Source organism: Chlamydotis macqueenii, chromosome 1 (assembly GCF_036417535.1).
Source record: "Chlamydotis macqueenii isolate bChlMac1 chromosome 1, bChlMac1.mat, whole genome shotgun sequence".
Classification (NCBI taxonomy): Eukaryota; Metazoa; Chordata; class Aves; order Otidiformes; family Otididae; genus Chlamydotis; species Chlamydotis macqueenii.
In genome coordinates, this window is record NC_141556.1 from 158,380,114 (window position 1) to 158,403,542 (window position 23,429).

Below are 23,429 nucleotides of genomic sequence, written 5' to 3' on the forward strand. Positions count from 1 at the left end.
ACCCATTCTGCTACACTTAACATGGCACGTACAGGAGCCGCTTACAATTTTCCATAGAACTAGCCTACCCTAAATCTCACCCATTCGCCTGCTTTCACTAACCTGTCCTGACAAGCAACCAGATTAGCGTAATCTTGCATCAGCGCAGTGTAGCAGAAATCAGCAGATGGATCCTTCAATTCTCCTCCCCGCCCCCCCCCCACCCCCCACCCTCCAGACTTATCTGTTTAGTGCTTAGCATGCACAATAGCTGGGCTGGACCAGCAAAGTCACTCTGCGCTCTCAGCAAATTGCTGCTAACGGCTTTGGATGATGCTGCCATGGGAATACCCGTCGTTCACGCTAACCCCAGCATGTGCATACAAGCATGCACACGTGCGCGTGCATATGCACACACACACCTTTTTGCCTTGAAATGGGGATATAAATGGACACATTTATTAACTTTCAAAAACCTTTAACTAGACATAATACAGTAAAAAAGCACCCAAAGACAAGAAGGCACACCATATAGACGAAGTGAAAAATAGGTACGCTAAAAGCATGTTCTTCACACAGAGACAGCCATAAGACTTTCCATATAGAAATTATGACACAACTGCCACACTTGCCTTGTGTTCCAAGGGTCAAAATACCTTAAGAAAATGCACTTCACAACGGCTTCTCTATCATGAGATGTCATACTATGTACATTTTGTGACACAGGAAAAGCTCAGTGACCAAACTACTTGTCTATCTTCCTTCAACTACATCAGTATTAAGGAAAACATTTAGTCATTACAATAATCTTGTGGCTTATCAGAACAAGATGATGCTTTGGTCTTTAAGAAAAAAAAAGCTTTGTAAAAATAAACAGATGGCATCCATAATTAGCCCTGTGTGTGCTGTGGGTTTGTTTAGAGTTTCAACAACATTTTAAGACGTTTTGACATAATTTTAATGACAAATCATCACTGAAACAAGCACCTATTCTTTGAAGGATAAAAGTGACATTGAAATGGGAATCTGATTATACAGTTTAAGGATGTACCTTTGGGATTCAATCTTGGTTCTACCTAACACATGACATTCTCCAGCATGATAAGCTTAATAACAGTACTTGGAGAATCTATGAAACATCTCAGTGTCTACCCCGCAGTGCTAAATTGAAGCAATTCCATTTCTATTAAGACTTCAAGTTTCTATTAAAACTCCCTAAGTTTTAATAGAAAGTTACTTATCACATATTCATATTTGGACAACGAAACTTATTCTCTTATTTTGGAATTTAAGTTCTAAAAAATTATCTTCAAGTTTAGAACACGTTTGTAATTCTAACATTCCAGATAATTAAAATACAGTTTTTTTAAAAGATATTTGCATTATTTAGTTATACTGTCATTTTTCTTGGATTGCAATTGGCATTCCAGATTCAATAGCTTCATTGTTGTTTTCCACTTTATTGTTGATGATCAAAATAGGACGGAATGTTTCTGGAAAGAAAAATATTTTTGTTGTTTGGTTCTTACATCCCACAAACATTTATTTAATCCATTCTTCTATACAGATCTTTGACTTGGTCAATATTTTCCTCTGTTTCTTCAAAATACTCCCTTTGTGTCTGCACACAAAACAGCATTCAGAAAATATTACAAGGAAAATTTTTGAGGGTATTTTTGGGGTGGGGAGAAGTTGTTCTGCATTCTTTTAGGACTGTGCTTCAACTAGTGCTGTTCAGGCATAATGTAGACAGCACCGATCATATTGCTAATTTTGAGGTACCAAATACATCTAAAATGCATTTTAGTATACATTAAGACCATCAGATCACCAAAATAGGGTAGAGAAAACAATTTTAACCTTGAAATCCTAGTTCACTTATTTGTAACTTTAACCCTTCAGTGAGGTGAGCTCAAACTGCACTTGTTTCAGCATTTAAGGTTTTCTTTCAGCAAGGGGAGGTGCAGAAGGGGGTCAGTATTTTTAGCATTATATAGAATATGCCTCAGCATACAGTACAAAAAGACATGAATAAAGCAGTAATGCTACGTCCTGGTTCAATAAGCACCCTGCAATGAGGTTCTGGAGGTGCAAGAATGCACCCACAGAGAGATACATGCAGGATCTGAAATTAAAGTTCTAATCTTTTCCAAAGCAAGGAAGGATGGGGGTAGAAGTGAAGAAATAAGACCGCTCTTATCCCTCCCAAAAAAAAAAAAAAAAAAAAAAAAAAAAGAAAACACAGGTATCACCATTCCCTACTTCAGAAAGCTCTAGAATAACTGTTGCAGCTATTTGGCTAAGGTAACTGTTGTATCTATTTTTAAATCACTATTAAAAGCTAGGCTTTAAACACTTTTCTCTTTTACTTTTCAGTCTTCTACTTCAGGTGTCACTCTTGTTTTGCCTGCTTGTTGTATTTTCTTCTATTATTTTATGCTATATCTCTTCTCCATCAACAGCCTTAGCATTCATAAAATGGCAAGTCCCTATTAAATTTTTAAAGATATGAATGCAAGTATGCTCACAAATGGAACTGAATCATATTCAATTGATCAACTCTTCTAGCTGTGGGCCATACACAAGATCCAAGATCTTGCCAGTGAAGACCTAGTTGATAAGATAAGAGCCAATGGTGGTACGGTTATGTGATAGTGGGTAAATCCACACATTATCTCTGTCCTTAACTCAGAGGGCAAAACCAGACATGTCTGCAGCAAGCAATCCACAGATCATAGCAACATTAAGGCAGCTGTGCCTTATTCTCAACTGGACAATCAGAAAAATTTATCAGTGATAACTCTCAATTAGTTAGCTGCTGAAAGCATCACCTTTACTACCAGTTCCTTTACTTATACAAAGTAAAGTCACAAACAATTTGTAACAAATTATTATTTCAATGCACTTAAGTACAATACACACCACCTGAAAAAAAAAAAATTCTTACTCCTCACTTTCTGTGACCCACACGTACCTCTTTCTCTTAAAAACACCACTTATGTTCCTGCTGTCAAGTCCACAAAGCCATAGCTGTTAGGGCCAGCAACATCCACACAGGGTAAAGGGAAAGCACTTCTTCTTCATGCGGGATTTGCTTTTCTTCAGACACCTCACAGCAATCAGCTGCCTTGTGAACATTGTAAGAGTTTTTGCTTCCCTAACCTCTTTCAGTTTATATAGCAAGCTACACTGGTGGCAAACCCTGTAAGAAAATAACCACCAAGACCCAGTATATAGATGGTGAAGAAGGGACAAAAGAGCTAGGGGAACCTGCCAACACAGCAGTCCAGTTAGCATCCATCCCCAGAACTGCGCGGAGAGGCTGCTAACTCTTGTCCTGTTCTGTGACTGCCCACAGTCTTAAAGCCTTACCATACTGGAGTCCAGCCACAGCTACAGAAACAGTCATGCAATTTTTATAAATAGTGGGAGCTAAAAGTTAAATGAGCAATGACTGCTCCCCTTATATTTAGGGGAATAATTTCAGGACATATTTTTCCCAAGGCCATCAAGGTACTCAGATCTAATAGCAAACACTTCTGGATACCCTCACAGATTGTTCTCTTGCCCCTGTGTGCACAAGGCATCAAGTTACTCAAACACCAGTTGGAGCATTCAAGCAGACCATAGCAGCCAAAAAAATCTAAATGTCAGTAGACTTAAAACTACAGTTTATGTCATCCCTACTACTGTAAGTCCCTAGTTGGTGTCATATACTCCTTTACATTCAGATAAATAATCTCAAAACTAACTTTCAACATACCCCTCAGTTTCCAGGAAACATGATTCACCTGGAATCCCATGGGCTTTTTTGCAGCAGCCAAATCCAGTATCAATTGACCCAAACCCATCAACTTACAGATGCTCCTCAGCTCCCGTTATTTCAGTAAGCCTGGTTTCTATTTCATATCACCTCAGCAACAGAGGTGCAAACATGTTCTGCTCTTCAAGCATACCAGCTTCCTGACTACTATAAGCAGGAGCAGTCTGGGGTCACATATTCTTTCCACAAAATAGTTCACAACAGCCATGTATATGGGGCTTGGGGACACATAGTAAAAAACAGCTTTTCGGAAAGGCTGCTGGAGAACACACAATGTTCGGATTAATGTACAGAATGAATGGAAAGGATATAGGAATATATAACAGGCAATCTCCTATTTTATCCTTTTCTATAGACATAGTACATAATATGAGTTGCTGCTTATTTTCCAATTTATAAGTATGTGGCTGAAGAACTGACTGCAACCAGAACTACAAAAGTTTCCATAAACTAAGATGCTCAGGTAGACTTCTTTTATTGTTTAAGCATGATGCTGCAGAAATACAAACTAATGCATAGACATTCGGTACCAACTAATTTTTTAATAACAGCACATAATAACTTTGAAAAATATTTAATCTACTTCCTCATAGGAAGTTAGCTTCTAATAATCATTTATTCAGTTTTGCCAATTTTTCTTTGCAAGGATTTCTTTCTTTATTGTACTGGACAGACACAGGCAAGAAACCATTTACATAGTCTATGAATACTGAATCTATCTTTTCCACATTTTAAACAAACAGCACCCGCTTTATATCAAGTTATTTAGCTAACAATTTCAACTTAACTTTCTCAATTAACATCCTTCATTAAAAAAAAAAACCCCAACCCTCACAATGCAATAATTCCACACAGTTTCCTTTCCACTACATACTCCATGTAAGAAAATAAAGAAACTTGCACCCACAAAACCTATACTTTCTTTCCTAAAGATACAATTCCTGCTTTCACTGTATTTAGCAGCACTATTAAAGCCCTCTCAGAGTACTTCATTCAAGGTGGCTCTGTCACACTGCAGCCATTCTTGGGTTTTCCTTACATCAAATTCACCAAAGGAAAGAAACCAACGTACCCTTTAAAAAATGATCTTTTGTTTCTCTGTTTATTAAAAAAGGAGGGACGCCTCCTTTTTCTCTACTTTTTAAATAGTATTCTATAATAGTTATGTGGTAACGTTGTCCCTAAGCTATCACTCCATGCCCTGGCAGCACTGTTAATGGCATCTTTCAGATTCAATGACTTACACAAACAATGTCGTTCTCTTCTGTCAACAACAATTAGCAATGCTTTTCTGTAGTTCTTTTGGGAAGCCTGAAAAGCAGACAACCAGTAGCTACATAATGGAAGTTGCATTAGGAGGCAAGAATGTGGCAAAAATCTGGTTAACTGTTGTCGGCTGACCCTCTTGTGTGAAGAAGTGTTGTTTGGCAGCAAAATCACCTTTTCTTTCGGTTTTAAAAATGGCCATGAACAGCTGGTATAAACTGTGTGCAGAATGGATTCTGGTGGGCTTAGGGGATTGGTAATGGGATAAGAGACCTTTCACCTTTAGGTCAGTAGTTCAAATTCAGCCCAGGTTAGCAGCAATTGAAAGTCTTTACCATCTGACACTGTTCGTTAGCCTATTGAAAATGACTGAAGCAAAGTGTCACACTAAAACAAGATTCCAGTATTAAGAAATATGAAGAGTCTCAGCAAACAGCAGAAACAGTCGCTTGAGACTTCACTTTGAAACCCCGCCATTCAGACTTTGTAGAAATCTACTCCGCTAACTCCTGACAGCCCCTTTCACTGCTCCCATACTCCTGCCCACCTATCACAATCCATCCTCCAGGCAGCCACGCACACCAAGACAACAAAACCACCTCTTGCCGTCCGTCCCCTGGGTCTGCTACGGATACCAAAGTCACCACCTCTCTGTGGTTTTAGCTGGCAATCCAGACTCAGCTCATCGCTTTGCTATTTGTATTTTGCTGCTACTGTTTATATAGTGCAGCTGCAATATTTTCCAGCACCTCTCTCCTTCACTGAGCAAATGTGTAGCAGGTGTTGCCTAATGATGTGCAACAGAATACAGATACCATTAAGAGGCTGTTAGAACCAGCACTTTATAAGAAGTGGAGCTCCAGACAATCACCAATCACCAGCATTTCTACATGCTCCTAGACATTTCCCAATCATGCTTTTTATACTTCCACGGGTGGACAAACAGATGAAAAGAGAGGTAGAAAGAGACATGTTGCATGCAAAAATTCTTCCTCTGTCTTTTACACCAGGCATGGCCAGGTTCATACAAAGACAAAGCTCTGGAATATAACATTTTCCAGAGGTCAGTAAAATCTTATTGAAACACTGGAAGTGACGAATAAAAATCTTAACACTTGGTAAGGTTTTATGGGTGTATGGAAGCTTACTTACATTCGCCTTATGCCCTAGAATCAAGTTACTTTAAAAGAACTTGAAAAGATTTACATAAAATAAATACCCTCTCTACAACTAACTGTAAAATAAAAACATACAGATATGCCATTGCTTTCAATAAGTTTTTTAGAAACATGGCAAAATTAACTTTTAATCTCTAAAAAGTTGTGACAAAAAGATTCAAACTGTCGCATGAGGAGAAAACACACTGCTACTCAAATTACCGTATTTCTATGATTCTATGATTTCTCCACTCCACTGTGCTGAATACAGTCTACACAAACAATCTTTTCAATCAGATTACTCTACACAAATTTGGTCATGTTTTGAGGAGGAAGGGAGTGCTCGCTTGTTATTTAAATCACACAATGCATGAGGAAGGCAGAAGGTTGGGAGCAGACCTGACACGCATATACGTATTCAGGATACGTGTTCTCTTCACGCTGCTTGTGGCACCTTTCTCAGTTCTCCTCCAGCCAATGAGAGATGCTTCTCATTTCAAGGTACTACAAATTTCTAGAATATGTTATGTTTTTCCCTTTGCTGTCAGCTTTTGATTCACGTGTAAGCAGCACACCCATACGTTAGCAGATATTCATTACTTACAGACTGTAGACTCTCCTCCTATAAAATCAGAGGAACATTTCTGATCTTCCAATGAAAAGCAGAAGAAATTTTTCTGGTGAAAGTCAGCATTTTTGATGATAGCACAGTAAGGAAATTTTGACACCATTTGCCAGTTAGAAAGGCTATCAGTCTAATTAACAAAAACATTTTTGTTAATTTCCAAGCTCCTGTTTGGCTATTTTGGACTATGACTGCCTTTGATGAGGCTGATGACAACTAGGTAACACAAAGCACACTGCAGCGTGAGCAGCGATAAAGAATCAGATATTCAACATCTGGTCTGCCTCAACAATCCTAACAGTGGCAAACTGTCTGAAAACCATTCCAGAAGTGCCCTAAATTACAAATACAGAAGTTCTCTTGCAGATGCTAGGGCAGCCTTTTTTATGTTTTCTTGTGAAAAGCAAGAATAACTAGTTCCGCTACGCAATTATCCAATCTCGTGTCTCATATTTATCGGCAAGCCTCTGAAAGATGGTAGGGCAGCAGATACAACAAAAAGTACACTGCCAACAGCAAAGAATAAATCATTCTAGCCGAGTAACTTGGAGGGAGTGAAACATCTGTAACAGATTTATGTAGCATGCAACAGACACAATGGAACTGATTCACCAACTTTTTTCACTTTCCAACCTCATACTGTATTGCAGCAACACCAAAAACAAAAATTAAATAAAACATAAACTTCCTGTAAAGTACTACTTATACTTTTTTGGAGAACTATATAGCAGAAAAAGTATATTCCCAAAGAGTTCCCCAAAGAGACAGCCAAATAATAACACAACTCTCAATTACTGCAAAATAATTTACAAAAATACTTGAAGGTATCTGACAGATACACCAAAGGGAGGGAGGGGAGAAATAAGCAGGCAGTGCAAAGGACATACTTACGCAAGTATATTCTTAAGTCTGTATCTAAAGCAAAAAGGCTACAGTGATCTGATTAGAGATTGCCGAAACATGAAAACAGACACAGGAAATAGCATAACTTAGTGGACACATTCTGATGATGCTGACAGGTAGCAGTGTCTGTAATGCACACTAACAAAGACCCTAGGAGCATCATTTATGGATCAGATGTCCATCATTTAAGAAAGTTCTTCCAGTTGTGGAGAGTTCAGCAAAAACAGGACAAGTGAGCCTGCTAGCCACTGTTCACAGTTGGGAGATGTAAAAGGAAAAGGCTAAAGCAATACAGGGATATTTACAGACTCTCCTGGTTTTGAAGTGAAATCTGGACAAGCTTCATTAGAGTTTCTATGTTTGGCTCTTAATAGAAGGGAACAAGAACAAGATATTAGTTGCGTAACTGTTAGCTGAACAGAAAGCAAAGTTTGAGATCTGGGAGAAGTGACAGGTCAATCAGGTAAGCCTGGGGAAGAATCACAGAAAATTACTGTTCTCCAGTCTCAAGCTGAAACACTAATTAGAGACAATATACAGTCAGGATAGAAGAATTAGAGAATATCTACACAAGTACCGTAATTTAAGATTAGTAAATCTCTTTAAGAATTGGAAAGAATGAGTGTGCTATTATACGGGATTGCCAAACTGCTCAGGCTATATTTCAAAAGGAGTCTTTAAAGTCCTTAAAGATGGAATTGTGACAGTTTTCTTACTGCATATGTGGAGAACTCTACAATTAAGCAAGTTTGAGGTTTGGGACTTCGAACACTTACCGCTAGGCATTGCAGGGGGAAGACATCACAACACAGCAAAAATAACATCTTAAAAAAAATCGCAAAAAGAACCAACTCCAAGGATACTCCACCACTAATTCCATTTAGGAATTGATGGACAATAATACACTACAGCAAGGAAATGGTTCTGAACTCCTGGTGAGTTATGCAGAAAACCCTGATTTTCTTCTATGTAAACAAGAACATAGAGAGCCACTAAAAAGCGTTCTCTCAAAAACTACAAGATTGAGAAAGTGTAAAGAATATGACCAAAAGACAGAAATTCTTCATAACAGTTTAATGACCTATACGTTGCCATTAACTGTATCTAAGGTAGACCAGACTGTGCCCAGCAAACTCCTAGCAAAAGCATGTGAAGTATAACTGTCATGACTCGTTCCAAAAACACTACTGCCCTGCAAGGTAAGGCAAATTTTACCAGCAGCCTTCCCACAGTACAGGGGAAGACTGCAACACCCTCTATTCCTCCTTTGTACCCCAAATTCTCTCTCACTTCTTTACTCAAAGCACAAATTTACTCTGCCTTTATACAAAGTCATTCAACGATGTCAGAATTACAAGGATCAAGGATCTCTTGATGCTCTGTCACCACCCACACGTACAGGCAGCAGGCGGGACACAGTCCTAACAAAATGTAGCCAAAAAAAGAATAAGATGCTAATTGCTCTATTGCTTAATTCTACATTTCAGTCCTTCTGGCATTACTTAACAAAGTGAGAAAAGGAGGATAAAGAATGGAATTTACTTGCTTACAAGTTGAACTTTCTTCCCATTTTTGAGAATGATATCCAGTCTTTAAGTTATGTGCCTGTTTTCTTAGATTATGACCAGAAATGCATTATAAAAGTCAAATAAGAGGTAGAGAGAGTTTTCCATAAAACTGCCCATTCATTTGTAGTGTACATTCTAACATCTACTACTGACTACATGAGCTGTTACAAAAATCCTACAGCATGTCAGCACGCTTTTTACATAGTTGCATTCCAGTCACAATTTCAATCATAAGCAGATTGCTAGTGTTTTTATTGCGGATGTACACTTACAGGGTTAATAACCCTCCAAGAGAAACTCAGCAAGCAATCACCAAAGTATAAAAAAAAAAAAAAAGAAACTTTAGGGACCAGTGGGGAAAAGCATCAGAGCACAGTGGCTAGCCACTTACTGTGAAGTCACAGTGGCACTTAACAGTGACCTCTTGCAAGGTCTTTAGGTCAAGTGTAACAAAGAGCAAAAGCTCTGAATGCTTGAGTGCTGTACAAGGGCTCACTGCTGCAAAGTCTTGTACACATAGGCTTATTTGAGTAGATCCTTTAAGTTCAGTGGGAAGTGCTCACATACGTCAAGTTGGTTACGTGTAAGTCTTTGCAGGAGCAGACCCCAAAGTATGGAAAGAGGTTATGTTCTGTTTTTTTAAATAACACTTTTCTGAATCTGTAGAACTGTTTTTCTTACCTGAAGTCTAGTATTCATTTCCAAGAAGTAGAAATTCTTACTGGAGTCCACAAGGAATTCTACTGTTCCAGCAGAGGAATATTTTACTGCTTTGGCAAGAGCTACTGCTTGTTCTCCCATTGCTCTTCGAGTTTCAGGGTCTAGAAAAGTGCTACAATACAGAAACAATGCCTTTCTTTAGTTAGAAAAAGAATAATAATTCAATCATTTCATCTTCTGCTTAAACTACCACCAAAAGAGGACAGCATTATTTGAGTTATGAAAACATGTCAAGACTGTTAAATGTATGCCTTTACATTTATATTGCTCCTTAATAGAAATACTGCATGCTTTGCAATTACCGCAAACATTCAGGAAATTCAGGATAAATATAAATATAAAATATAAATATAAAATATAAAATAACAGAACACAATTTTTTTAGAACACTGAGATCTATAATAATGCAAGTTAAACGAAAATAAATACATACAAATCCATTATATTTGAGAAGGCATATCTATTTGCAAAAAAAAAAAAAAGTAACTTAAAAAATCCACCCAATGGAAATATGTATGCCAAAATACAAGACAGGAGGTCTAAAGGGAATTTGTTTTCTGATTAAATTAAAACAGTTTAGCCATTGCGTTGATATTCTATGCAATAAAGAAGTTCTTAAATTAATGAAGTATTTATCGGGACGTCTTATGTGAGTAAGATTGTGATGAAGAAAATTTCGGCATTCATAGTATTTAAGTAAAACATCAACAATATCATGACTTAAACCTTCATATGCTGAACTTCCTCTTGGCTTTGCTTGTAAGCTGAAGACTAGTTATCCATGTTTGCTAATTACAATTCATTCCTTTTCACAAGTCCTGGACGCACTCAGGGGATCCAAAGAGCAGCTCAGCTGCCACCCTGGGAGCCACTGCGAACATCACCCAAATGCCGTATCTTCTCCTTCTAGGAGATCAACAGGTCACTTCAATTGGTCCAGGGAATCAAAAGACTCAGGAAGGTACATATTCTGCATGTTACTCTCCTCTGTACTGCAAATTCAGATTTTGATTAACCTATGCAGGTTGCTAATTTAGAGCTAGAGAAATTTCTGTGGCTTTCCATCAGAGCTGTGAAACTGGTTGCCACTCACCCTGATACTCTGAACTTCAATGAAAGACAATACGTAGCTGTTCATCTTACACAAGCTTATAAATATGCTTATTATATTTCTGCAATGACTTACATTAGGCACATAGCTATCATTCTAAAAGTACTTTTTAAAGGGAACAGGAAATCATTTCTATCTTATCTCTAAGTTACTGTTTAAAATGAAAATACCAAATGTTATTTATTTCTTGAGGCATCATCAATAAGTGGGTCCCAATTCCGCATAGGAGTAATCAGGAACCTCCACATATCTGAAGTGGCCCCATCAAAGTCAATGAAGCTCCATCTGGGGCTCAGGACTGCACTCAGACAGAAGCCAGTGTCAAGTCAGGACTTATCTTTCAGTGCCTACTACAGGGTTTTTCACCAAGACTTGAACTCACATAAGAGCTAGAGACTTCTGTCACAACAAACCATATTTGACATGACAAAAAGTGAGGAAATATCTAGGCAAACTGGGAGACAATGGAATCCTTTTCTTCACAGGAAAAGTGCTACTTAGCATCTCCGTTGTTCCAGTGCCTGCATGGGCAAGTTCTAATGGATGGTAGGGCAGGCGCTTTCAGAATTTAGGAAGAAATTTCTTTCTTAGTAAACAATGAGATCAACAGGAAAATGAAGTCAAGTCTGATCCCAAGAAAGCTACGAGATCCTACACCAGATCAGAGGAAAACACAGAAGATGTGCAAAACTGGGTCATACCTATCAAAAATAGGCACTAGTAACATAAAAGAGTTTAATAATATTTCTTATTTTGATTCAATAAAAGGATAATACATTATACAAAATCAACAATCTGGAATTCAGTCTGGGGTTTCTGCAAGGCTTTGGTCATGAAAGGTCAATGACTGGCTTATGAAGAACAGAATCTTCTCAATATCGCCTTCCTACTCTATTTGTAGAATAACCATTACTACTTCTCATACGGATGAAAGACAGTTACTCCCCCTTATTACAGCGGTGTCTTCCCTACGTTTGTTAAATGTAGGTCTAAGATCTCTCACTCACCTCCTGCTGTAGCCAAAGAAGAGAACAGAGGTGTCACACTGCTAAACTTGATCTCTGCCACGTAGTTAAGCTTGATGTTCTAAAATGACTGGATCATCCTTGCAATCAGCCAGGTTAACTAACCAAAGTTTTCCTATTCCTCTCTGCTGCTTTATCTTTCGTATAACATTGTTTCTCCCCTCTTTCACAATACACCTTTTACAAACGAAATAACTCTTCCCCAATCTAATTAGGCATCACTTGAAAACACAGCACTTTAAACCTGACTTCAAATCTTTGTCTCACACTTATACTTGTTATTCTTTTGACCAACTAGCTCCTATAGCAGCATGAAGACTGCAAATTAAAAAGGATTTGCAAGATAAAAGCACCAAAAAGAAAAAAGATCAGACCTGACATTTCACTCATAAAACCTTCTCCAAGCCATTGTAAAGTTGATCAAAGCCAATACAGTCTGTTTGTTCCATTGTTTCTACAATGGAGAGATGACCATATGGGTAAGATGTTACCTCTCCACTTCTAGTTCATCAGATAATGTTTCCCAAAATATCTCGATCACCTTCACTCACAGATACAGTTGATATTTTGAAACGTACAGACAGTTATACCATCAGCAAAAATTTACTGCTCAGCTTAGACAAAATTTAAAAAAAAAAAAAAAAATCATCAATAACATCTGCCTTCCTCTGAAGATACTACTACTCTAGGAGAGAACAGTACCTTCATTTTCTAAATGTCATCTGATCTGTTCTTATGAAATAGTTAGGCATACCACTTTTTAAAAATAATTACTTACCTACAAAAAACATTCTTATTTGAAATATGTATTATGTACTACCACATCGCAAGCATAAATTTACTGAAGTATTTGAGAACACAGTTTTGACTCCACATCTAAACTGTGACCACTTATGAACCATGTACACAGTCACAAACAGAATAGGCTTGCTGTTTCGCTTAACCCCAAGGAAATCGTCAAGGATTTCTAGAAAGAGCAATAGGAAATGTGGAGTCTGATAAACGTACACGCAGCACAACTCTAAGGAGAACTTGTACATTGAATCTAGTTCAATAACGTACCTTTCTGCTAAGTTCTTGCCTATACACATTCATTCAATTTGTCAGTGGCTTCAAGTAGCACCCTAGCAGTTAATCTGTAATACGACCCTGAAGTACCTGGCATCATACTGAGATCTTTCAGGGAGAGCTTAGTGTGCGGAGAAAGTGAAAGAACTTGCTGTCTGTGCACCTTCTGAAGACAGAAACATTCCTGACAGAAACTAACAATGGAGCATGCAAAAAAAGGTCACCAAAACAGTTTAACTGTTTCACTTGCATTATAATGCAGTCACTTAATGGTAAAATAGCCTCCCTTTTAAATCTTCTGCCTCTTGGATCTTTCTGTCACAGGCAGAAATAAAAAAAAAAAAAATTTTGTCCTTTGAACTGAAATTGAAAGAACATCTTTCAATTTAAAAGACATCGCAAAACTAACATCTAGGAGAGATAAGGCAATCTCAACTCTGAACGTATGCAGCTCGGAAGAAAAAAAAAAAATAATAAACAAATTATTTCCTGCCTGAGATGAAACTCGGGGAAATTTGGGGAAATTGCTGAGAAACTGCCCTAAGAAACACCTTGTTCTGTAAGTCCTGGATGCTATGGTTTAACCCAAGGGACAAGGAATCATTGGAGAAAAGTAGAAACAACAAAGGAGAATAAGCAGGCAGCTAGCAAGTTCTAAGGACTTGCTCACTGTGGATGCTAATACGAATCTTGCATGCTAGTACAGAACACAATGACAGGGCACCATTCCATCATTACTTGTCCAGGAAAGGCCTGAAAACAGAGAGGTTTGGCATCCAGTGTCCTGAAGCTCAATTTTTCGAGATATGATAGATAATGCATCTCGAATACTGTATTTAGTTCTGGGGGGCCCTTCACTACAAGATATTGAGTTGTTGGAGCACATCCAAAGAAGAACAACAAAGACGGTGAAAGGTCTAGAGAACAAGTCCTATGAGAAGCAGCTGAGGGAACAGAGGTTGTTTAGTGTGGAGGAAAAGGAGCCTCAGGGGAGACCTTATGGCTTTCTACAACTACCTGAAAGGAGGCTGTAGTAAGGTGTGTGTGAGTCTTTTTCCCAAGCAACAAGCAATAGGATGAGATGCAATGGCCTCAAGTTGTGCCAGAGGACATTTAGATTGGATATTAGGAAAAATTTCTTCACCAAAAGAGTTGTCAAGCACTGGAACAGGTTGCCCATGGAGGTGATGAAGTCATCATCCCTGGACATATTTAAAGGACATGTAGACATGGTGCTCGGGGATATGGTTTAGTGGTGGACTTAATAGCATTAGGTTTACAGTTCGACTTCATGATCTTAAGGGTCTTTTCCAACCCAAATGATTCTATGATTCTAAATGGTATTCCATGGATGAAATGTTTAATCTCTTTGCTACAGCAAAGGATAGAGCTGGATGATCACAGTGAGTGGAAGGGCCTTTGTATGGCACTTCTCCATAACAACATTCCAAAATCTTAATTTTGGGCATCAAATAGTACAGATAGCCACGTGTCTCTGAACAGCTGGACTTTCCTTCACCCAAGTGGTGAGGGAAAACTTAAAGTGCTTTAAAAAGTTTCTAATAGGTTCTGAAATGGCTAGATAGTACATCTGTTCTCACTAAGTGAAGTTTAAAAGCACTCCTTTGAGCTTGAGTTATTGAATAGGAAGTCAGCTAAGACCTTGTACATTTACTTGCCATTGATCCATTTACTTTAGATTGATCCTAAAGGATCAATGAGTTTTCTGATAAGCTTATGGGCCTTGTTTCTCCATATGGGTAAGAATCCCTTACTAATCACTCCAGCAGACAGGAAAATATACCCACACCCTCCCACTTTTTCTTGACAAAGTACACTGTTTCACAGCAAACTGCCTCTGAAAATGGACAGAGAAGAGTATAGGCAGAGGAGGAACAAAAACTGAACTAAAGAACAATAACAGACTATTAAATGTTACTTGTGTTTAAATTTCAGCCTCTCTGATGAAATGAGAAGCCAACAGCATCTTCCAAAGCAGTGTGAAGCTAGAAGCAAAGAAAATTACTGTAAATTACTGAAAGTTTTGCATAGAACTAACTTTGCCCAGCACTAACTAAAAAAAACTGGTGATAATCAGACACGTCCTATTCACAGAATAGAGTAGGACAACCAACTACGTTAAAAGGGTTATAATCAAAGTTTGTTGGTCCCCTGTTTGAAACTGGAGGATTGACCACCACGAACACCAGGGCTCCCTTCAATACTGTAACCTCAGAGTGTGAACTAAAGAGCTTTCTCTTCTCAAAAGAGGTATTTATTTTTACAAGTGCCTGAACTTCTCTAGAAAAACTGAAGATTCAAACACAAAATGATCCCATACGGATAAGTTCAACAGCTACAGACTTAGCTTGAAGAAAATCAGAGATTATTCTCAAAGCCAAAAGGCCCTCAACAAAGTATCTTAAGGAGAGAAACTTAGAAAAATACTATTGTAGAAAAAAAAGTAAATCAAAAGAGGCTTGAGAAGAGGCCAGAGTCAAAAGTCCTAAACTGTACAAAAGACAAATAAACATTTTAGCCCATAGCATCCCTATCTTCTGGACTTCACAAAAGGGGAAAAAAAAATGCTTCAACCTATGTCAGAGCTCTTAATGGCATCTATCATTTAAAATAGGAGAAGAAAAGACTACTGAGGACTCCATATTTCCTCCTCCCAGCCGTACAAGAAAAGGTGTTCGCCATTAATCAATGAGACTAACTGAAACAGTATTCACAGGAAGGGCTAACTTCAGGCTTCAGGGTCTAAGCAGTGTCTCAGAGAAGTTAGTGCCCTGCTGATCTGCAACAGTCTTGTAACTCTCTGTAAATAAACAGATTCTGCAGCCAACTGTCTGCCTTTCAGCCACTTACAAGGCTTCCAAAGCTGTCAGTAAAAGTCTGGCAGAGTCTAAAACATTCAACAACAAGAAGGAAGAAGAGTCTTCACGCCAAATTTTGGAAGCTACTTGCCACACTCTTGTAGAGTTATAGGAGGGGATGAGAAAACTTACTGGCAACTCCAACAGAGAAGCCCAAGAAAATTAAAAGGCTAATATTTCTGATGAAAGAAAACAATGATCACAGTTGGCTGGTGAGTAAAAGACACATCACTCCTTTTAACCGACCACAGGCATGGAGAATGAGCAGGCAGTAGTGGTAGGCACTCTTACATGTACTCCTGAGGCAAAAGACTCTCCTAAGTGCTCAGGTACACGTATATGCACACGCATGTTATAACAGGACCTGAAGACTTCACATTTCACAAACAAAAACATAGTAAGATCTTTAGGCATAAGGCTTCTGAGAAATCCACAAGCACTACCAAGAAGCAACAAGAGCTATTTAAGCATTTATTAGTAGGCTTGTATCCTTAGATTTAAAATTTGCTTTTTTAATTTAAAATCTAGGTCATAAACAGTTCCAGTCCCACCATTATGATCCCACATTAACATATAACCTGCCTCTAAATAAACATCACTTAAATTATGTGCTTTCCTCACATCCTAAATTGTTGCATCACATAGTTCTGTGCTATAAAACAACGGCAATCCCATCCCAGCTGGCTTTCTGAAACGAGAACTTCCTTCTGCCCTTTTTTCTACACATATTTTCTGATGAATGCCACACAACAGAAGACACAGCAAGACTGTACCTTGCACAGCAGCAATGTATTTCAGCCCCATTTCAAATCAGTGAGATTAAGATCATTCAGTACTTTTGAGTTACTGGACACCTACATCTATAGTTCAGTATCATGAACTGCACTAGAAGTGGCATAGAGTATTTAGTACCTCATGTTCCATTTCAGATAGAAATAAACAGTATTATCTGGCCCTCTCACAGTTACGATAACATAGTCAAACATCTGTATCTGTGGTAAAATTAATGCTTATTCCATATTTTGCTTTACTTCAAATCCGAAAGTTGAATTGCAAAGAAAAGGAAGAATCTCTCTGATACATTAAGAAAGCCATCTCATATACTACATATATTTGATGGGTAAGAACCATATCCATTTTATACAAGATCATTAAAAAAATTAAGAACACAAAACTTGTTTTCTTCTTGTAGAAAGACATCATGAAGCAAGATCAAAACACCCTCAAGTACAACATCAAAACTGCATTACAGTCAAATGACTGTAACTGAAACATTTATTTATTTTCTTAGTAATTTTTAAAAGAATAAAATTTGTACAGTAAATAAAATCATCAGCCTTCCAATCACCAGCCAACTGGTGAGTCTGGTACACATACCTCGGTGCTTCCTCCACAACTTTTTGGTTTCTCCTCTGAATGGAGCATTCTCTCTCATTCAACCACAAGGCATTACCATGTTTATCTGCCAAAACCTGAAACAATAATACACTGCTATTAACAAACAGATGTATGCATTATGCATATAGACTTTTGATACTATACTATTATGTAGCATTCAGTTATTTTAATTTTAAAATATCTTTTTTTTCAATCTAGAAATAAAAGTTGGGGAAAAATACCAGTGTAGAAATTTAACTGTATATGAAATACTAATTAAATGCTCCTTCAAATTTTGAATAGAATTATTTTAAAGCCTCTATATAGAATCTATATATGGCAAAAAATCACTCACTTCAAAATTTGTGAGAAGTTCCCAAAAGTTCAGAAATCAAAATACTGAAAATACTAAAACTACATTTTCAAGCATTTAAAATTGTATTGCATAATGCAAATTATTATTATTAGTACACTGCAATTACTCAGAAGCATATTGTTAAGCAAGATCTTGTGTCAACGAAGGAGAGAAAAATCTCAAAGGATGCCAAATTTTGTTCCTGAATTACACACAGAAGTTTTCAGAAGCAATGGCTAATTGAGCTTTCTTAGTAAGCAAACCACAGCACTCTGTCTTCAATGAAGAAGAAGAAAAAAAACCTTCAGAAACTTTGCAATCTTTTATTAAGGAAAATAAGATTTGCTACTTCCTCAGTACTTCCAATGGAAATTAAAGCAGTAGTTTCAATAAATTTCTTAAATACCAGATGTCAGCTACAGCTTTTGGCTGCAGCTTCACTTCATGGAAGAGTTAAGCATACAGTCAGGTATCTAGATTCATCTACCTAAACTACACGTTAGAAAAAAACACAAGTTTGGCATGACTAAACTCTTGATTCTGTAACTCTAAACTGGAAGGCAGAGTAAGAAAAACCTCTGTCTCTTTATGAAATGGACTGTACAGTGCAGCCCTTTCCAACACCAGGATACTGGATTTGAGGATTCAAGTAGACTTCTTCAATTTTATGATGTTACACTCTACACTTATTCTTGGAACAATTTCTTTCACTGCAGACCACACCTGCTCCCTTTCTTCCCTATAAAATATTCCCTCTAATGCATTTTTTTCCATCTATCTTCCTGCTCTGATCTGCAGGAACCTGTGCCAATATTCATGCTTCATTCTTTAATAGCGCAGTTCTACAATGAAAACCAACAAGATAAAAAAAGGAGACAATATGCCTCAAACTGCGTGAACTCAACCATATCTACTCACATTTGTGACAACGAACCTGTATTATTTATTACTCCTTTTAGCACCACAGAGCGCGTATGGCACTAGGCAAGATGAATTCCTGCATCTATGATGCCAATGTTTGCTGATGCGTGAATAATCTGGGTAGATGCGGCTGAAAACAAGGCACTGATCTCATGAAGACAACTCGCGTGCACTGCGCAGCACCAGATTCACAGCGCTCTGCACCCTGTAGGATCAGACCTATCTTTTCCTCCGAAACTCCATTGCACTCCCATAAATCTATGGAGCTTTCTAGGGAAAAAGTCTCCTCTGAAGAGTTCTACAAGATCAATGACTTCAGGAGTTCCTGAACTACGTGTCCCAGAACCCTCTTCCCTGCGCAGGGGGAGGTTTAGCAGCGGCAGTACCAGAGTACTCCAACTGCCGAAGCTCTACTGAAACTTATTCAGGAGGATAAAAGGTTTTTTTTAATTGTTTTTTGGGGTTTGTTTTGTTTTGTTTTGTTTTTTTAATTAAAACACCTCCTCTAGGGCACAGCATGGTACATAGACGGAAAATCACTGTCCTGCAAGCAGAGTGATTCCTTGTGAGCACTTCAGTTTCATTGCTACAAAGCCTACAACTTTCCATATAATTCAGCCTCACCAAAACAGATAAATCAAAAAGTCTTGTAATATTTCAACAAAAATTCATTTATGTGTTTCTCTTCTCTCTCTCCTTTCCTGAAGGGGATAATAAAAAATTTTTCAAGTCAACTAGTAAATATTTTATTTTACTTCAACACATTTCTGGCATCCTACTTAATATCTGCAGCCTGAAGCTTAAAATAAACATTTTTCTATTATCAGGTAATACAGCTCAAAAAGAGACATACATAAATATTAACTATGAAAATGTAATTATAAATAGAATAAGCCAAACAGCATGTAGTGTTAGGCTTATACTTTCATTTTGGGTCCACTGTTTTAATTACTAGAAACTAAAGAAGATACTTCATAAAACAATTATATTTCAGAAGACATTTACAGAATGTTGAAATCATCATCTCTGATATGACATGAAATTCCAGTACACTAAAAATGCATGTCACAACTATAGCTGTTTTTCCTAAATATTCCTAAAAGAAAGTGTCCTGGTTTGTAGGATTAGATTATTAAGACATTAGTATATGCTATGCACATCTACATGCCAAAATAATGAAATATAATGTATTGCAAACTCTCCTACGTTATTCAGCTAAATTCTATTTCCAGTTGTAGGACTGCTATTAAGCCAAGTAATAGACATTCCACATATTCTTACTTTAAACTCAAGTCCTTTATATCAGATATTTCAGGAGAACAAGACTTCAAATCAGTTCAAGCATAAAGTCTATTTGGACTCCATTTTCCTGTTAATTGTTTTAGTGTTTTCTCATGTTTTACAAAGTGATTGTTTTATAGCTAGACACAGGAAACCCCTTACTTAACAATTTTAAGTACCAATGCTTTAGAGCTATATAAGAACGTTAAAAAAAAAAAAAAAAACTATTTAAAAGTTTCTGCTAAATTAATAAATATTTGGCATCTGGTCTCAAATTGTTTGTATACTTAGTAGTTTGAAAATTAACCAAGGTCAACGTCCTAAAGCTGATTAGAACATGAAGTTAAAATGATATGCTATGATATTGTTAAAGGGTACCATCAAAGTGTTTGTCTAAGGAAAACAACATTCATTGTACGCTTATTATAAATAAAACTACAAATTATTAATGGCAAAGCTATTTTGTTTAATCTAGGTGAAATTATTCAACTGTTCTTTAATACAGTACTGCCTAATTTTTTTCAGGTAATCCTTTTCAAAGCTAAAAGAATCAAGACAATGATTCTGGCCCCAGCTCATGAAAGTACAGAGGAATCAATCTCATCTAACTTTAGTCATCAAAGAGTCCGCAGGAAGCTGCGGAAGCTCCCAAATCTGCAAGCATCAAAAGGAACAGATTGTTAAAGTGTACAGATTTGCATACACAAAAAAAAAAAAAGAAAGAAAGAAACAAAGACATAGGTAGCCAACAATTCTTAGCCATAGCAAAAGAATACAGGAAGATGCTCTAGCAATCTGATCTATATTTTAACCTAAGGTTGTAACGCTGAAACTACATGTTCACTATATACCTTTCCACAACCCTTCAAAAGAGAACAGGTTGGCGTTTAAACTTCATTTTTTACAGACTGTTCCTTCATTTCACATATGAAATGAGTTAGTCTGTGCACAGACAAGTTTTATATGGAAATCTAAAATAAATAAAAACATAGGAAGTATCAGTTTTGAGTGGGCACTTATCAGGTGGAATAAAAAATGTTACATATTTCTCTCTTAGAAATTATTCTACACTATCAAATTTATTGTTGTTGGTTCATTCCATTATTGAGCTAGTACCAAAATACTTCAGGCTCTCACTGTAAAAAAAAAAAAACATGCCACAACTTAGAAAGAGTTTATGTTTTGGACAAAAATAAATTAACGTTCTGTTGAGGAAAATGATATACTCTGTATAGATTTCTTGTCAGTAAAGATTATTTCAAGGCTATTGACAAACCCAATTTATTTGTCTACATAAGATCAAACACATCACAAATTTTAAAACCATAACTTTGTTAAAGAGTCTGCCGGGGGAAAAAAAAAAAAAAGTTTTCTTTTGCATTAGCACATCTGGCTTAACACTAGATCCAATAAAAGATATAAATGGTCACAATCCAGAAGTTAAGGAAAACACACCTGATTCTGAACCACAGCCCGCTCAAAATGGGACACAAATCCTCCTCAGTTCCCAGGGAGCATTAGATACTTCAGAACAGAATCCAAAATACTGACAAAACCACCTAGAGCTTGCAAGAAAAATGTTAAGCATGGCAGTGCTTGAACTCCTACATCCTCTGATGCGCTCAAGCCCTGCAATCAGGATCCAGAGTTCAAGCTCCAGCCCTCAGGACACATGCCTACAACCCTTTTTTTTCCCCCTTCCAATGAATTGAGCACGATTCATTGTCTTCCTGCTAAAGAAAGGCTAAAGAATAAAAACAGGAAGGCTGTATTGTGCATGATAGCCACGTAGTTTGAGCAATGGCCCAAGACACAGGAAAACACAAGACCTCTAGATCTTTTTTAGTGCAGTGTTTAAAATGTTTTGAACTTTGATTAGTTTAGGAGTTCAAATCTTATTAACTAAATAATAAATAATAAATAATAATAATACAAACCTGGATTTCTATATGGCGAGGGTTATCAATGAACTTTTCTATCAGCAAGCGATCATCACCAAAACTTGAAGCAGCTTCTTGAGATGAAAACCTAAAACCTTCCCTTAAATAATGAAAACAAAAAGAATAATCTATTTTAAAAGTTAAGTCAAATTTTGAAGTATACAAGGAAAAGGAACACATTCATTCCAGTCATCTGGCAGTTTTCATCAATCCACACACATGTCCAAAAAACAAGTTTTACCATTTGCATTTGATTCTTTAATGAGTATTCCTTTTTTTCTTTTCTCACAAAGACAAAAAAAAATTACATTCTCAAAGCACAGAGAATTTCAAAGTCTTTAAAAAGCCTGAGCATTTACAACAACTACTTGTATGAATTTTCTTTGTTAGCATTTTCTTCTGCAAAATAATAAAGCAAATTTTAAAAACCATTAATTACAAAGTACTTGTTATATAGAAGTAAAGGTGAAGCTCACCACTACTTAAGGTCCATAGCCCTATTAATACCAAGAATAGCAGAGATTAGTTGCACATTCATTAGATGAAAGAATTGTGGATATAATATTGCGGACCTTGTAAATTCAGTGACCGAACACACAATCTGAAGAGGTAGTACGTCACTTTACAGAGCATACTAGCTGTACTACTGCTCATTTTGCATGCTTCCCTCTGTTTTCTCTTCTATGTATGTAATTATTCAAACAAACACAATGGGACTATACAGACTACAGACTATTTATTGACTTTATTTTTCATGGCAGAGAGATTACTCCTGTGGAGCATAACCGCTGATGAACAACTTCATGCACAGCTTTCTCAGGGTGAAATGTACCACAATGCAGGGACCCAAAGGCTCTACAGAAATTTTCTACAGGCTTAGTAGTCCCATTTATGTCAAGATACATGGAAAGCTTGGGGTAAATTTCTGTGGGATTCACTACTAAAAAGCAGCAAGCCCTGATATTTGTGCTCCGAACAAGAACTACAGCACAACTGAGCTGAAGTTTCCATGCTTTCTATCTTTCGAAAATAGTTCAATTCCACAAACAAAACTCAGACAATAGAAATGTGAGATAGCTAAGCCTACTGTATAGATGTGTATGTTTAAAGGTATTTTTCATCTTCTTTCAAGATTTTGGAATAACATATGTTATAATTTTGAAAGATTACATTCAATGTACAATCTTTCCTAAATTTCTATTTAACTTAAATATGTTGGATTACTTAGTAAAGAGAAAAAGGGACATCAAAATTTCTGATTCTGTGCAGTACCTGATATGCTCAAAAATACAAAGTGAGGTAACAAACAGCAATATACAGCGTTTGAGCTTACTGAAACAGATTTAAAGTTATTTTAACTCTTATATCAAAGGCTCTGTTTCCTTTTGTAAACATTTTATCAGTTTTATGCACAATTTACTTTTTCCTTCA

General features: G+C 37.0%; 1 protein-coding gene across 2 annotated transcripts in view; it reads right to left on the minus strand.

Annotated features, from left to right (window-relative positions):
- PCCA (propionyl-CoA carboxylase subunit alpha) overlaps positions 1-23,429 on the minus strand; it is a 284,142-nt gene that overhangs the window by 164,154 nt on the left and 96,559 nt on the right. For both annotated transcript variants that reach the window (XM_086770975.1, XM_086770983.1), the window contains 3 exons: positions 21,996-22,098; positions 17,502-17,596; positions 10,003-10,153 (listed from right to left, as the gene is read on the minus strand). In XM_086770975.1, the coding sequence (XP_086627101.1) occupies positions 10,003-10,153; positions 17,502-17,596; positions 21,996-22,098 (349 nt within the window). The remainder of the gene's footprint in view (positions 1-10,002; positions 10,154-17,501; positions 17,597-21,995; positions 22,099-23,429) is intronic.